Source organism: Hemitrygon akajei, chromosome 32 (genome assembly GCF_048418815.1).
Source record: "Hemitrygon akajei chromosome 32, sHemAka1.3, whole genome shotgun sequence".
Lineage (NCBI taxonomy): Eukaryota > Metazoa > Chordata > Chondrichthyes > Myliobatiformes > Dasyatidae > Hemitrygon > Hemitrygon akajei.
The window spans coordinates 13,900,813-13,919,031 of NC_133155.1; the positions used below are offsets into that span (position 1 = coordinate 13,900,813).

At 40.1% G+C, this 18,219-nt stretch overlaps 1 protein-coding gene across 6 annotated transcripts in view; it reads right to left on the reverse strand.

The window, feature by feature from the left end:
• Positions 1-7,721: 7,721 nt before the first annotated feature.
• Positions 7,722-18,219, reverse strand: part of tfap2e (transcription factor AP-2 epsilon) — a 127,205-nt gene continuing 116,707 nt past the window's right edge. For all 6 annotated transcript variants that reach the window (XM_073034420.1, XM_073034419.1, XM_073034417.1 and 3 more), the window contains one exon: positions 7,722-8,895. In XM_073034420.1, coding sequence (XP_072890521.1) covers positions 8,604-8,895 — 292 coding nt within the window. In that variant the 3' untranslated portion in view covers positions 7,722-8,603. The remainder of the gene's footprint in view (positions 8,896-18,219) is intronic.

Below are 18,219 nucleotides of genomic sequence, written 5' to 3' on the forward strand. Positions count from 1 at the left end.
ATAAAACAAAGTATTACCATAAATATGATCGTAAAATATGATTCAAAATGCATGCTCTGCACAGCGCAGGTAAACAGTAGACAACAAACAGTACAGTAAACAGCTCACGGCCCTAGTGATGAGACCTAGGTGGTGGCAGGGTATTCATTAGTCTCACAGCCTGAGGGAAGAACTTTGGTTTTAATGCTTCTGTACCTCCTTCCTGATAGTGGGTCAGAGAGATTGTGGGATGGGTGGCAGGGATCCTCAACAATGCTTCTGGCCCCTTTGTCCATAACGAACCCAGTAAAGGTCTTAAATAGGGAGAGGGAGACCCCGGTGAACTTCTCGGAGGTTTTTACTATTCCTAGAACAGATTTAGCTACAAAGAATAGCCAACACCTGCTCCACCCACAATTCCCCTCCCATATTATGCACAGTGAACGGATATGAAATGTGCAGCTTCAAACTAATTTTTGTCGAAGAACAAACTCAGCTGCAAGCGCAAGAGATGAGTTAAAGGTCCCACTCACTTTCAAGGGCTCCTGATTTCATGTTTTCAAAATTTATTATTTTTTTATGGTTATTATTTCTTCTTTTTCTTATTGTATTTGCACAGTTTGTTGTCTTTTGCACACTGGTTGTCCGCCCTGTTCATTGGTTCTATTATGGTTATAGGATTTATTGAGTATGCCCACAAGAAAATGAATCTCAGAGTTGTATATGGTAACATATATGTAGTTTGATATTAAACATACTTTGAACTTTGAAAAGATAATGGAAAATGATTGAGCATTTTGTGATCAGTGGCTGTAGTTTCTGATCCTAAAACACATTCGGGTCTTGAACGTCACTCTGCGTGATACCATTCTTGGCTGGGTTACCTTGGGCAACTGTGGGAGGAAGAGGAAACAATAAATTTGAAAACCTATTAAGTTACCAAAGTGTGGTGTTAGTAGACTGAACAAAGGCATTTTCAGAATGCAGTTTGGCAGCCAAGAATAGTGCGCTTATAGAAAGTTTACATATTGGGGATTTGGAGGGAGGGAAGGAAAACCTCTCAAATATTCCAATAAAGTCAAATGGTAAAGTGAATTCTTTCTTATGCAATGCAGGAGTCTTGCAACTACATTTTTTTGGATCTACGGAGAATTTGCCCAGCAATCTGGATGGAAGTGTAAGCTCCAAAACATGTAGCAGAGTCGTTTTATTCAGTGTCTGGCTCTATATCAAAGTTTAACGGAATGATCCAAGGAAGAGGTGAGCCACTACACTGGTCTGATTGTATGCACATTCCTGCAAAGACTTTTAAAGATATTGTATCTAGAAAAAATCAAGTGGAGGTAAATCATACTAACATCCAGAAAAATGACATACCATTGTCTATACGGAATGTTTATACAGAACATCTGATTTCAGAGAATGTATATATACAGTATATCTCCTACATTCCAAAGACTTGGGGTGAGGGTTAGTACGTTGTGACAGCAACACTTACAGGCTGCACCCATCACAACCCTTGCTGATATGATTTGACGCAAATATATATTCCACTGTGCGTTTCAACGTACTGTTTGTGTATCAAATAGAGCTCGTCTTTAATCTTTAACAGCAAGCCCCTTGTGGATGGATGTCTTTCTCATTATCCCCTTTTGATTGTTAATTTTTTTCTGTTCCTTAATTTTCAAATAAGGTTATTTGAATGTAAGGAATAAGACAGAATGGTTGTCTCAGAGTTGATAATTTTTAAGATTTTTATTTTATAAAACATTTGTAGAGGGAATAAGTTTCTAAGTTTCTCTTTTTTCAATTTAGCAACCTACTCCAAGTATAAAACAGTGCATTTGAATGCAGTTACGATCTTACGATCTTGAATGCACTAACCTAGGACACCACTTAATTTAAAGCAGTCTGATTCCATTGGGAGAAAACCTTGGATTCAAAAGCAAATTATTTGCATCAAGACAGTACCAAGAATGTGCCCACGTGGCTCTGCTGGTGTTGCTTGATTCCTGGAATGTGACTTTATTTTCTTCACTGTTGATGCTTCTATAGTTGTGCTCCCTCCCAGATCATCATGATTGTAAAATACGTTTTCTCTATGGGACTCCAATTCTGTCTCCGTGAATTAACCTACAGATGAAGACTTCTTCCTATCTTAACTAAGGTTTAAAACCATTCAGAAGTCAACCTGCTCAATGCTTGCAATTGTTCTTTCTCATTTATTTTAAACTGCATTTTAACTTTAACCCAATCACCACCATTTCTGTTCAGTTAAGTTAAAATGTAGCCCCCGCTCAAAAAGAATTAGCTGAAATCGGCCTTAAGGTAGATAGATAGATAGATAGATAGATAGATACTTTATTCATCCCCATGGGGAAATTCAACTTTTTTCCAATGTCCCATACACTTGTTCTAGCAAAACTAATTACATACAATACTTAACTCAGTAAAAAAAAAATATGATATGCATCTACATCACTATCTCAAAAAGCATTAATAATAGCTTTTAAAAAGTTCTTAAGTCCTGGCGGTAGAATTGTAAAGCCTAATGGCATTGGGGAGTATTGACCTCTTCATCCTGTCTGAGGAGCATTGCATCGATAGTAACCTGTCGCTGAAACTGCTTCTCTGTCTCTGGATGGTGCTATGTAGAGGATGTTCAGAGTTATCCATAATTGACCGTAGCCTACTCAGCACCCTTCGCTCAGCTACCGATGTTAAACTCTCCAGTACTTTGCCCACGACAGAGCCCGCCTTCCTTACCAGCTTATTAAGACGTGAGGCGTCCCTCTTCTTAATGCTTCCTCTCCAACACGCCCAACACAACACGGTAGATAAGTCAGGTAATAAAGTTATGGAAATTCTGTCTTGAAATCATTAAATTCCTCTGTTGTAAAAACACAAAATGCTGGCCGAACTCAGTCTGGCCTGCTGAGTTCTGCCAGCATCTTGTGTTTTTATTTATTTCCAGCATCTGCAGATTCACTCGTGTTGCCTTTAAATTCCTCTGTTGGTTGGTTTTTATGACCAAGATGTTAATTTGTTCAGAATAACTGAGGTAAAAATGCTGTTACCCAGCAGAAAAGGCAATCTGAGACGAGAAGTTATTGTACAATAATAAGTTGTGGTAAAACTTCCAAACTAAATTGTTGATATTTTTCAAGTGATATTTTGTTCCTAACTCTGATGAAATCACAAAAATCGCAATCTTTTTGTTTTTTCTCAGTGTGGATCACCCTGCTGTATATGGCCAGCATTTACTCTTCTTATTATAAATTTGCCATCTCTCTGTTCTTCTTGCTCCAATCTGAACACGGCTGTACTATTTTCACAAAATTTTGCTTAATTTCTAGACCATTATTATGCTTACTTGTGACTGTGTACAGTTTAGAACAAGACGGAGATGGTGGGCTGATTCCTTCCCTAAGTTCATCTGAAGCACAGACTGTTTTTGAAATGTTGTGATTGTTTTTATTACTATTGCTACACCAAGCACATATCCCTCTTTTCCCTGACAAAGTTTAATTGTTTCAATTCCCTCCTGAGGCATAAGTGACTGCCTGGATCTACCTATCACTTGCTAGCACTTTCCCCACCCCATCCCCTCATTTTTTATACTGGCTGTCTGCCCTTTACTTTTTCTATCCAAATGAAGGGTCTTGACCCAAAGCATCAGCTATCTATTTTCCTTTACAGATGCTGCCTGATCCACTGGGTTTCTGCAGCAGTTTCTGTTTTGCTCCAATTCCCTGTTGTGATTTCTTTGGGGAATGTACTTACAGCTGTATTTCATGACTCCAGAAAACAGTGAATCGTACCGTACCTTTGTCCAGAAACAATTAAACTAAAACAACTTCCGCACGTGTCAGTGGATCCAAAGCTCCACTCACCAAAGCAGGTTGGCTGGTCATTTACAGCTTTGGCCGTACCTGAGAACTGACACCCACAACTTGACGGCTTCATTCACCTACAGACTTGCTGTGTCACAACCATGATTAATCAATGTGGAATGTCCAGCAGATATGAAAGGTAGTATTTCAGAAAGGCCGATTCTTTCTTTTTGTTTAATTGTTCAATGACCATTGAGAAGGAATATTTCTAATTCTGCAATTAGAGAGAGTGCAGAGACGATTTACTAGGATGTTACCAGGGTTTCAGCACTTAAGTTACAGAGAAAGGTTGAACAAGTTAGGTCTCTATTCATTGGAGCGTAGAAGGTTGAGGGGGGATTTGATCGAGGTATTTAAAATGTTGAGAGGGATAGATAGAGTTGACGTGAATAGGCTGTTTCCATTGAGAGTAGGGGAGATTCAAACGAGAGGACATGATTTGAGAGTTAGGGGGCAAAAGTTTAAGGGAAACACGAGGGGGTATTTCTTTACTCAGAGAGTGATAGCTGTGTGGAATGAGCTTCCTGTAGAAGTAGTAGAGGCCAGATCAGTTGTGTCATTTAAGGTAAAATTGGATAGGTATATGGATAGGAAAGGAGTGGAGGGTTATGGGCTGAGTGCGGGTAGGTGGGACTAGGTGAGATTAAGAGTTCGGCACGGACTAGGAGGGCCGGAATGGCCTGTTTCCGTGCTGTGATTGTTATATGGTTATATGGTTATATGGTTATTTCACCTGTTACTGCCACATTCCATTACACCAGGTATTCACTTCCCTTGGATTATAATTGTTTTGTCTTTGATTAAACTTTTAAAGAATTTATAATTTTGATGCATATAGTTGAGAATAGTTAACTAACTTTCAATCCTGCATTCAGAGTTTTGCCTTTAAAGGAGGCTAAGTTAATATTACAGCTAATCTCTGTTGTATCACCATCACGCTGTTGGTCTTAGCTTCTTCAAACGCAACGCTGAAGAAGCATTCCATCCAATACTAATTCTTCAGTCTCACTTTCATCAGCATATCCGGTAGTTAGCAAGTAGAATCATTTTCCACGGGCATTCACATCAGAGGTGATAAGCTATTGCTCCAGGGGTCAGAGTTGTCTAATGGGTAAGGGAGGGAAAGAGCACAGAGAATTACTAGCTGAAAAATGCCCTTATTTTCTTTCTGGGCCACAAGTTTACCTCAACCATGAACAGTGTAGGATTGATTGTTACAAAAGTGGGCTGTTTCATCTTGCATATAGCAGCAGTCTTGTTTCTGTGAGCATGCAGTTTCTCTAACCATACAGTATGTTCTAATTAGACTATTGGACATAAAGGAACCAGCTGTAATTTTATCTGTGAGGCCTTGTCATGTGTAAGTTGGTTGCTGTAGTTCTCTACTATACATCAGTGGCTGCACTTCAAGAGCATTTCTAATGGCCTGAGGTTCTGAAGGACATTATGATCAATCCAAGTTATTTCCTCATTCCTCCCTTAGTTTTAACCACTTCCCATCCGTGCCTTTAAGCATTTTCTGGCATCTAGATCAGAGAAACCTCAACCAATTGTTTAGCTTTTCACACCTAACAACCAGAAACAGCTGTAGAAAATTCCCCTTATGTCTTCTCTATTTAACATTACAAGCTTTCCTTCTGCAAAGCCATGTCATGAGCTACTAAAGCACTGATCAGCCATTTTGGCAGAGATGACCACCCCCATTTCTTCTAGGTACTTCACTTCTAGCCACAATCTACAGACAGTAAGAATGATGCTTGCAGCAACTTCCTTAAAATTATCCCCAGCCCATAATTACAATTTTACAGTTTAAATATTTCTAAATGAGAATGAGAGATATATACAAATTTAAGATTTCGTCCCTACTGCCCTTCTCCATTTTGAGGGCAAAGGATATGCATACAGTTTCAAGAAACATTTCAGACCATCACAATATATTATCTGGTGTCAGTTGTATAAATAATGTAACTTGCCCATAGGAGCCAGCTGAGTGTAATTAGGAATCTTGGTCTGAGAGAGGTCAGGAGATTATAGATCGGGGAGCCTGACATCAGTAGTGGGAAATTGATTGGAAGGTATTCTATGGGACCGGATATATGAGTATTTGGATAGACAGGGACTGATTAAGGAGAGTTAGCATGGCTTTGTATGTAGTAGGATGGGTCTAACCAATCTTGTAGAGTCTTTTGAGGAAGTTACCAGGAATGTTGATGAAGGCAAGGCAGTGGATGTTGTCTACAGGGACTTTAGCAAAGAATTTGACAAGGTCCCGCATTGGTGAGGCCTAATTTGGAGTAGTTTGTGCAGTTCTGGTCACCTACCTACAAGAAAGATGTAAAGAAGGTTGAAAGAGTAGAGGGAAAATTTACAAGGATGTTGGTCCGGAGGGATTGAGTTATATGGAAAGATTGAATAGGTTAGGACTTTATTCCTTGGAATATAGAAGACTGAGAGGTGATGTGATAGAGGTATACACAATTATGAGGCGTATAGATAGGGTAAATGCAAGCAGACTTTTTCCACTGAGATTGGGTGGGAATACAACTAAATGTCATGGATTAAGGGTAAGGGGAAGATGAGGGAAAACTTCTTCACTCAGAGGATCAGCGTGGAACGAGAGGTGCATGTGAGCTCAATTTCAACGTCTAAGAGAAGTTTGAATAGGGGTGTAGAGGGCTATGGTCTCAGTGCAGGTCGATGGGAGTAGACAGGTTAAATGGCTTGGCGTAGGCTCGATGGGCCAAAGGGCGTGTTTCTGTGCTGTACTTTTCTATGAGTCTATGACTCTAGGAGAGGATTCTGAGATTGATTTACCTATCCTGAGAGTGGATATCTGAGATCGGTTTACCTATCCCGATAGTGGATTCAGAGGGTTTTGTGGAGTCCACAGACCCTTTATTTATCAGTATTGGTCCATGGCATAAAAATGGCTGGGAACTCAAGGATTAGATGCTGGTTTTACCATCATATCATTTGCTCAAACACACAGGTCAGCTTTTAAAGCATGTACTTGTACCTTAAGGCAGCCCTCGACTGATTGTTCCTAATGGACACCACTATAAAGTTACAATGTGATCTACAAGGGCTGGACTTTCCCAGATGGGTCAGCCAATGATGCAATGGCAAGGTGAAACAGCACAGTCGTATGGGGATAATTATCCGATTGACATAATTAAACAATCTGTTTCTCAGGTGCTTTGATAGTGGGTTAAAAAGGAATATCGCCGGAGGAATGATCGGTAAAAGTGGAAGTTGCACAGGGAAAGAACGTAACAGGATGTTTGTTTACAAATGGGTGGTCTCATGTCCTGTCTGGTGCTTCTGTTCGGCAAAATAATTTGACCCACATTTTTGCTATCAACACCATTGTTCTTTAATTTATGGGGAATCGGTAGAGAACCATGTTACACTGTCCTGGTATTCCATATGAAACTGTGGTTTAAGTGCCCTTTAGCTGCAAATGTTACAGGTGATGGACTGATCCTACCATAAGATGCCGTGTCACATCTTGTAACTTTGTACAGTTCACAACTGACAGCAGTTACTTATCTCCATTTCTACATGATCAATTGTGGTCAACTGTAGAGACACCTTTAGGAGAACCGGTAAATACCTACTGGTGACAAAGACAGGATCTCTGGATGTGCTCTTCTGCAGAAAGTCACACTGACTGAGCTGACCAACCAACAATGAAGAGTTTCTGCTGCATTGTTCTGTGTTTAATTGATAAGTTAACATGCCAGACTCTTAAAAATGCATGCGGCAAGTCCCCTCAACTGATGGGAAATTCAAGACCTTTCTTTTCCAAAACGTAGTGTTATTCAATCAAACCGAGCATCTAAGTTTCAGCACTGTTTAAATTATTTTCCTTTATTAACAAGACAGATTGTGAGGAAATTCAAAACACAAAAATGGGTTTGATTTAAGTTTTTTTTTTGTTTGCAGGGTGTATGGGGTGGAAGAGAATAGGTTACAAAATCTTACAAAGTCCTGATAACCAAGTTTTCATTACATGAAAGAAACATATAATAGAATTGTTCTGTATAGCAGCACAATTTATTCAACAATTTATGAAACACTCTAGACAAACAAATTAAGAGATTTATAACCTCATACCTCACACGCCACCGTTTCAAAATATGGTTCAGGAACACATTCACAAATATTCCTCTGTGCATCACTTCCACAAGAAAATACAATGACCTTTACACAGATACTGCCAATCTGACCTTATCCTGTCCCTGAAACCTCAAGTTTAAAAAATCTAAAAGCAAAGTCTTCATCTCCTATCACTCACAGCAGAAAAACCAGGTCAGCAGATAAATAGCTTGCACGGGTCTATTTAAAGTTCCCATTTAATTACACATAAATAAATATACACATGTGGAACACTATTTGCTTGCTCTGCCGAGGCTGTTGCTCCAAGCTTGTGCTTTATTAATCTCTTGCCATATTAATGTTCCCAAATTCTGGATCAATTGTCCCAAGATAGTTCAATGTGCGTGCCATTGATTGAGACAAGCCTGGGTTCAGGCCTTATTCGATCTCGATAAAACCAGGCTAACTCTTTACTCCTTTCTTGCCTCAATTAGAAAGTTGTCACTGCACAGCCACCTCAACACAATCCTCCTGATGATTATTTTATTTGTCCTTTGTTATTAATTGCACGTTGAATGACTGTTTAATCTCTTTGATAATTAGAACAGTTTGGTCCGTGCCATCTGTCCCCGGTTATTTTCGATGTTTGGCCTCTTTGTCTGTGCTTTTAGTCCCAGATTCCCCCGAGGGATGGCTGTTGGATGAGCTCAGGAAGATCTTATCCAGCCCCTTTATAGCCTCCACCAGGTAATTCTGGAAGGCAGTTAATGCAGCGATGATGGCAGGACTGCCAAAGCCATGTGTGATCAGGCTGAAGTGAGTCAAGCAGCTCTGGACTCCGGCTTCAAGGATTGCTGAGGGACGGCTGTTTCCGAGTGGAGATCGGTCCTGGGCTAATAAATCTGTGAACTCTTTACAGATCTGCCTAGAATAGGAAGGAAATGGAAACAGTAAATTTTAGCTGTCAGTCATTTTTTTGAATAAGCAGATTCTGCAATTGTAAGAAGAACCTTCAAGCATTTTGAATAATTCCTTAGGCTATTTTAAATAATCTATATACAGTGTATAACTATATATTAGTACCCATACAACCACACTTTGCTCTACAATGTTACCTTACAGGATGAGCCTGGACTAATGATTCCTAGACATGAATTCAAATTGTACCACAGCAGCCCGGGAATCTGAATTCAAGATATCAAATAAGTTTATTTTGAAGCTCCAGACCCGATGAAGGGTCTCAGCCCAAAATATCAACTGTTCATTCCTTCCCCTGGATGCTGCCTGACCCGCTGAGCTCCTCCAGCATTTTGTGTGTGTTGTGTAATATGAAGCTGTTGTATTAGTAATGGTGACCTGGGGGAAAAAATGTCTGATTTATTGATAATCCTCGTGGAGGATTTGTCAGCCTTATCCAGTCCAGCCTTGATGTGCCTCTAGGCCCATGCCACCATTGAGGTAAACCTTAATCAACAGCAATCAGTGAATTCATTGTCCATCAACAACAAATTAGCACCAGAGTGGACTTTTCTTTCACCAATGGAGCCAGTGAGACCAAACATCTTCTTCTCAAACTTTCATGGTATGCGAAATCCTGGCATATTGAGCTGGGAGAAAAAAAATCAAATTATGTGGCTTTGTTTCCACATCTGCTTCCCTAAGAAGCTCACAGTTCCCAGAATTGAAAGAAGTTTGCAACTGTCAATAAAATTGAGATATATCGCATCCCTTGCCATTTTCCATGAAGTACCACTGACGATCTCTACCAGATACAACAGCCAACAGCTTTATAGGCCTCTCTTTATGTCTAGGGTTACTCGGAAGGATTCAAGACTGCACAGTCGCTGTTTCTCACAACTGTGATCACATCGATAACAGACACAGGTATTCAGGCCTAGGTCATAATGTATTTCTCCCAACACTTTCCATTAGTAGTTCCAACCGCTCAAAATCCAGCCCATTTAAAAAAGTTGATTTCAGAAGTCTCAGCCATCAATGGAACAGACATTTGTAAAAAGCACAACAGTTGACTTATGTCTATGATATATACATCAACTCAGTGACTCCTTGGTCATGGGCCACAGGAATTACTTTGACATTTATTTATAAAGCCTATAAGATTTAACAGAAATAAAGAAAATCATTTAAAGCTGCAGACGATGCAAAAATTGGGTGGTGTTGATAGAAAGGTAATCGGTCTGGTAACTTGGTAATTTCAGCTAAGAAATTGCGGAGAGAATCTATTCCTGATGAGTGAGGTAAGGTGGGACATATACCATGTATGGTGGTACCATAATGAGTGTTGAGGAACAAGGGAATATTGTAGAAGTTCAAAAAGACCCTGAAGGTGGCAGCATAGGTGGATAGGATACTGAAAAAGCTATACAGGATGCTTGTTTTCATTATATGGGGCACAGAATATAAGTGCAGGGAGGTCTTGGCAAGGCCATAGCTGGAATATTGAGTACATTTCTGGTCACAACATCACAGCAAGGATATAACTGCAGATTGAAGGTGGAAAGGAAATTTCATGAGGATGCTGCCTTGGATGAAAAGTTCAAGAACAGTTGCTGTCCCTCTTGAATGAAAGGGATAACTACACTCAACTTCACTTGTCCCATCATTGAAATGTTCCCACAACTAATGATCTCATTTTCAAAGACTCTTTATCTCACTATCTCATGTTCTCATTAATTACTACTATTTATTTATACAGTTGCACAGTTTGCTGTCTCCTGCACTCTGGTTGATCTTTCATTGATCCTGTTATAGTTACTATTTTATAGATTTTCTGAGTACGCCCAAAGGAAAATGAATCTCAGGGCTGTATAGGGTAACATATACAGTATGTACTTCGATAATAAATTTACTTTGAACCTTTGAACTTTGAGAATTGGATAGTATAGATTTGTTTTTCTTGGAGTGGAGGAGGCTGGGGAAGAACCTGATAAGGGTATACAAAATGCTTAGACTGAGTTTAGAGTAACTCTTTATCCCTTAAATGATTTTAAAATCAGAGAGCTTAAGTATAAAGTGAGGATAAAAGCATACAGGGGATCGGAGGAAGAATTTCTTTCTCTCAAAGGCTAAGTGAAGTCTGGGCAAACTGGCTGGGAAGATGGTGAAGGAAGGGGCTTTTACTATATTTAACAAGCACTTTAATCTGCACTGCATAGTAAGTTATGGAGCAAGAGCTGGTAAGTGAAATAGGTACTTGATAGTAAGCATTGACATAGTGGGTCAAAATGCCTATTATTGTGGCTGTATGATTTTACATTAAATGACTGTACTAAGTTTCTTCATTGTTCTTTTGCTTTTCAGATTTTTAATGATTTACAAGGAAATTGAAATGAGCCACCAGCCTTATGAGGTTCTATTTATTATTTTTGTAACACCTTTCTTTCTAAAATTCCAGTAATAGTTCTGGTGATATTGTGCCCAGTTAAAAGAAAATATTGATATAAGAAATACCGAGCTAGAAAAAGTAATTTGTCAGATTTGCCTGCGTTTGCAGTTACTGCACTGGCAATCGAAGGCGGCTGGCTGCAAAGAGAAGAGCCACCAGGACCGTCACAGAGACTGCTGAGCGAACCTCCAGATGGCTGTGGATCAAGAGGTGTGACCTGTGGACCATTGCTAGTGGGTTACAAGCCAGGGCCTGATCAACCCTGGCTGGATCACCTGGGTGAGAGTGTCTGATGTTGAAAGACCCGAAACATCCAGTAACCCCAGGTTACGTCACTGCTGATGTATCTCAGCATCCCAGTAGATCCCTGCAGAAAGACTTTCCATTCGGATAACTAACCTGGAGCTGATTGTGCTGTGGATGAAGAACTCTGTCAGCAGCTTACAATATAAAAAATAAAGTCCTTTATTCCAAGGATGGAAATCACAATTTAATTGCAATTTTCCTTTACAGCATCAATCTATTTGGACAAGCAAGACTTAAGTCTGACTGGGTAGCCAAAACTAGACATGGGTCTAGATCGCAGCAGCAAGCAAACAATAGTAGCTTCAGCTCATCGAGGAAACAGATCAGAGGGGGATGGGTTGGGTTGCTCGAGCAGGCAGCTGAGCAAGGCCCTAGGCCTGGAAACAGCTGCCAGCTTGGTGCCCCGAAGGTGCTGTGTGCACTTGTGTCACACGGAAAAATAATGAAAAATTGCGGGAAGCAAATCAAAACAAGCAGAAGAAAATGCCCAGAATGAAGTACGGGCAAGCTTCGCATGGATCTGAACAGAAGCTGTGCTTTTCTTGTAAAGTACAGAGATGATCTGAACAACCTCATCTTTAAATGAGTTTTATCCTGCTCACAATACCCATAGGATCTGGAAGCAAAATGTGAAATAATTATAGGCTACGTACTATAACAGATACAAATGTCTGGCTGTGAGTTACCAGGCAGTGATTCAATTAAGAAGTCCTGATGTCACCATAAAGCACGAGAGTAACATGGCTCATGAACCTCTGAAGATTCAATGGCTACATTATAATTAACACCAAACAATTGAAATACAATATAAAATTATTTCCAATTTGACCTTTGCAGGTACTGCCGTGGTCTCACTAAGCACAGGGTACAGGCGGACTGACATTGATTAGGAAGTGATGAAGGTGGGAAGGACTGAAGATTTGAAAGCTGCAGAGGTACGTGATGCTGCACTGTTTGACTGCACAGCAGCAGATTGTCAGGGACATAGAGCATACTAAAATACAGACCATGAGGTATTAATGGACGATGGTTTACTACACTTTGCAGAGTTGCTCACTGACCTCACATGAGGGTCATGGGTAATATGAGATCCAAATCTGCCCATAAATCAAAAATAAAGGCTAGAAACTGGAAATCTACAACAGGTCATCAATGACTTGTTCTGAAAGTCCTGCTCTTCTCTCTACAAATACCATCTGACCTTTACATATTTCTAGTGTTCTCTGTTTTCACTTTAGATGATAGCATCTGCAGGTTTTGTTTCTGCTTCTTGACTGCAGCCTACAACCTTCAGGCCTCTATTCGTTCTGGGACGGATGTTCATAGGCTTACACTGGAGTCATTTAGAAACAGTTCTCCTGAGTGATGGCCCCTACTTACAAATTCAGAGCGTCCTGACTGGCTGCACCACTGCCTGGTATGGGGACTATACTTCCCTCAATGGCAGGACTCTGCCGAGAGTGGTGGAGATATAAACTTTCACTATTCAGGGCATTTACAGAGACAGGTGTGTAAAAAGGGCCTGAAGCATCATTGGGACCTGAGTCCAGATTTGGGAACAGCTTCTTTCCAACTGTGATAAGACTGCTGAATGGATCCTGTCCCAGATCTGGGCCGTACCTTCCAAATATCCGGACCTGACTTGCACTACCTTACTTTCCCTTTTCTATTTTCTAATTATGATTTATAATTTTATATTTTTATCATATTTCAATTTGTACTCCAGGGAGCACAAAGCGCTCAAATATCACTGTAATGATTGTACGCTCTAGTATCAATTGTTTGGTGACAGTAAAGTAAAGTCACCCCAACAACAAACTGTTCCATTTGCTACCATCTGGGAAACAGTACCGCAGCATAAAAACCAGGCTCTGGCACAGCTTCTTCCACCAGGCCATCAGACTGATTAATTCACACTGATATAATTGTATTTCTTTGCTATATTGACTGTCCTGTTGTACACACTATTTATTACAAATTACTATAATTGCTCTTTGCATATTTAGATGGAGGCATAACGTAAAGATTTTTACACCTCATGTATGTGAAGGATGTAAGGAATAAAGTCAATTCAATTCGTGCCTTCCACTTTAGAGTCCAGATGATCAGAATCTGAGAACTCAGCAGGAATTGAATCATCTTATTATTCTTCATTTGCATTCCTTGTTGCAGCAAGAGAACTGAAGTAACTAATACACCATATGCAAATATACTTTAAGAATGCAAAGTTTAATTGTTAAGTAAACAAAACCTTAGGCCAGTCAGCTAGTTAATTAGTGTCGGGTCAGTAATTCAGAAAACCAATACAAAACAGAGGTGTAGGATTTATAAATGGCCATCCTCTATCTGTTTTACCCTCTCTCTGCAGATCTCTCTAATATCAAAACCAAAAATCTAAATACGATTTTGATTTTTAAAAAACACAAAGTTTCTTGACTTTTTACAAAAGTATTTGGAAAGAACATTGTCCACAAAGTTATGCCATTTAATACTTGCACTGACAAAGTAAATATTTCTTTGAACAATGATGATTCATGATTTCAACTGAAGCTCAGGTGATGTCCTCACTAATGTCACACTCTGAATTAAAAATGAAGCTGTTGAAATTCATTCTCCAACAACATTCAGAAGAAACAAAGAAAACCGACTGCTGAATGAGGGAAGGCACACTTCCACTTGGACCAAGAAAATCATATTAATGTTTGGAAATTCTCCGCATGGGAATCATGGGGATTCCAGACGCAGATGCAGTTGGTTAACTCTGTTCGGATTATAGGCAGAGGCTGAAGTCCAAGCATTAAACCTGGAACTCTAAAGCACAAAACACTACTCATAAAGTTAACCTTGAGCATGAAATTGAGAAATATGGAATTTTTAAAATGTTTATAAAGCAGCAGAAATCTTAAGTCCACAGCCTTCTAGCCTGAGCAAGTTAACTAATGGCTGCTTCATGCACTGAGAGGTTTCCATTTTACTATTTTTTGTTGGTATCTACGGACTTAACAATTAAATCTGGTTCTTTCATATATTATATATCACTGCATACCATGTATTGCTTAATGCAAATTAGTTTAAGTGTTGCTTTACCATATACCAGGTAGAGAAGAGTGTCCTGGTCATTCAGAATATTGAGCTTCCACATAGGAGAGATGAGGGGTAGATAGAAGCTCCCCAGAAGTCCATGCAAAGTCAGTGCATTGAAATAAATTCAGAGGCAGTACAATGCAGAAACCTGATTATCTAGTACATTTAACAATACTGAGTGGGAAGAATTTGTAGCTGCTTTTGCTTCACTTATTTATTGTTATTTTTCTTTCTAAGATCTTTACAATTTTCAGCAGATCAATCATTCTCTTATCTCAGATCAGTGAGTGATCAATCTACTGGAAATTATAAAGTTGTCGGAAGGAAAATAACACTTGGGAAGTCACTTGTGATTCCCACTTCCAGCCAGTCTTTCTGAATCCAACTCAATCACATGGATAGTTAACATGTCAGACGGAGTCTAAGTGCTCTTGGCTCCATCAAAACCAGCAGTGGATCCCTAGGCTAAATTGCAGTACTCACCATTGCCTGGAGTGGCAGCTTCATTTTCAATGGTTGCATTAAACAACCTAGAAAGATTCACAGGGGAAAACATCACACTCCAGTGAAACCCTAATATTGTCATTTCTTGCCTACTGCCTCTTACTAGCAGAGCTGTCAAATTGATGGTGACAGTAACAGGGATTCAACGCAATACCAACTGTATGAAATATTACAAAGGTTATTCTTCCAAGAAAATTTAATGATATCACAGTGTTAAGCCCTATGGGTTCAAGGTTGTTGGCAGGTGTGCAAATTCCAGTTTAAACAAAATATACCCTGATGGCAATACTCGAAAAACATTACATCATGACCTATTAATTAACACCAGACAGGGAAATTTGCCATTTATTTCCCCATAAGCACATGCACATCAGATACTGCACTGATGGATCCACAGGACAAAACATTGCTAACCTAGAGCTAATCCTGTAGGCAAATAAAAACATACCAGGGGCTAAATGCAAAAGCCCCTGTGTTCACAAGGGAATTCACGGTGTGTAATATACCTTTGCTCATTCAGTGCATTGCAGGCAGCACGCCAATACTCGATTCAGTGCTGCCCCTCAGCAACATCTTCCGGAAACACAGAAACATGAGCACTGATGACATCCGCCTTACCACTCGATCGTCTCTAAATCACCTGCCGTACACCCTTCCTGAAATAGTGAAAGGCCTGACAGGGTCACTCCCAAACCGACTACTTCATCCTTCCTGGGAACCTTCTGAGTCTGAACCAAACTCTGGACAACCTTGGCATCATACTTAATCCCCAATGACGCTTAGAGCACGCAGTTTCTGAGTCTCACAGGCAATTATTTCCACCTATTACATAGAATCATAGAGCAATCTCTTCGGCTGCCCATCAATTTCAATGTTGACTGAGGCCTGGGCAAGGTTGTATGGAAGACCAGCAGTTGCACATGCTGCAAGTCTCCCCTCTCCACGCCTCCAATGTTGTTCAAGGGAAGAGCACTAGGCCAATACAGCTTGGCACCGGTGTGTGGTTAAGTGCCTTGCTCAAGGACACAACACGCTGCCTGAGCTGAGGCTCAAACTAGAGACCTTCAGATCACTAGACCAACGCCTTAGCCACTTGGCCACGCACCAACACATAGAGCAGTACAGCAAGGAAGCAGGCCCTTTGGCCTGACGCATCCATGCTGGCCATAGTGCCCACCAAGTTAGAATATTTTGCCCACGTTTGGCCCATATCCCTCTAAACCCCACCTGTCAATGCACTTATCCATAAATGCTTTAAATGTTGTTATCGTACCCACCTCAACCGCTTTTTATGGCAGCTCGTTCCACTTATGCATCATCCTTTGCATGAAGAAATTGCCACTCAAGTCCCTTTTAAAGTTTTCACCTCTCACCATAAGCCTATGGCCTCTAGATTCTAGTTTCCCTTCCCTGGGAAAAAGACTGAGTGCATTCACCCTGTCTATACCCCTCATGATTTTATACACCTCTACATTATAAGGTCACCCCTCAGTCTCCTACTATCCAAGGATTAAAATCCTACCCTGCTCCACCTTATAACTCAGACCCTCGAGTCTCAGCAGAATTCTCATAGATTTTCTCTATACTGTTTTCAATTTAATGATTTTTTTTCTAGGATGGCCAAAAACTGTACACAATACTCCAAGTGCAGTCTTACCAGTGTCGTGTACAATGGCAGAATAACATCTGAACTCCTATATGCAGTGTATTTAATAGTTCAGTAATACTTGAGTAATATTGTAAATATATTGTTTGATCAGGCATTCTTTGTTGTTTATATAATTCATTACGTGGTGGTGGTCTCGAGAGACCATGGATCTGTGACCGGAGTTTCCAGGGTGCAGGCCTGGGCAGGGTTGTATGGGAGACCGGCAGTTGCCCAAGCTGCAGGCCTTCCCCTCTCCACGCCACCGATGTTGTCCAAGGGGGAAGGGCACTAGGACCCATGCAGCTTGGCACCGGTGCCATTGCAGAGCAATGTGTTGTTAAGTGTCTTGCTCAAGGACACAAACACGCTGCCTCAGCTGAGGCTCGAACCAGTGACCTTCAGGTTACTAGTCTGATGCCTTGCCCACTAGGCCATGCGCCAACACAATTCATTATGACTTATAGGTAAAAGTATGTAAATGGCATACATCATTACTTCACCACAACAAAGGTGAGCGCCTCACGAAAGTAAAGTGAAATAGCATGTTTTCCTGAGGCCCCATGTGCCACCTAGGCACTAAGGGTTCAGATGTATGTTTTCCTAGGCTCCCATGTTTTTCTTTCAATTAATTTCTGAAGTTTCAAAACATAACAGCGGTGACGAGTAAGTTTTAAAACAAACCCAAGACAACTACTAACCTGTTGAAGCACAACAAAGGGAGAGAGATAGTTGAGATAAAAAAGAGCAGAAAACAGACGAAATTAATGGGTTCATAAACAGTGAGTACTGGATCATAATAATAAATAAATAAAGCAGAAAGGGCTGGCTACATCAGAGAGATAGATGTGTTCAATTGCACAACAATGACTGATGTATACTGAACAAATTGAGCAGTATTTTGAAGCAAATGAAAAACCAATGAGAAACGAGAGCCAGTCTTGCTCAGTGACTCTGGTGAAAAAGAATACAGTTTGCTTAGATGTTTAACTGCTCTAACAAAACAAGCTAAAATGAGCTTTGTTCTTATCATGAAAGTAATTTAAGAACATTTAGAACTGAAACCTTTGTTAATTACAGAATGCTTTAGGTTTCATAAGTGGAATCAAAAGGAAGTGGAGTCCATTTCAGCTTGTGGCTGAATTGAAGAAATTGTCTGAGCATTGTCAAGTTCAGCGATGGAATTAATGATGCACTGAACGATCATTTCATTTGTAGAATCTTACAAGAAAACATTCAAAAACAGTTCCTAACTGAAGCACAACTCAGATTTAAAACAGCAGAGAAATCAATGTATCAATGAA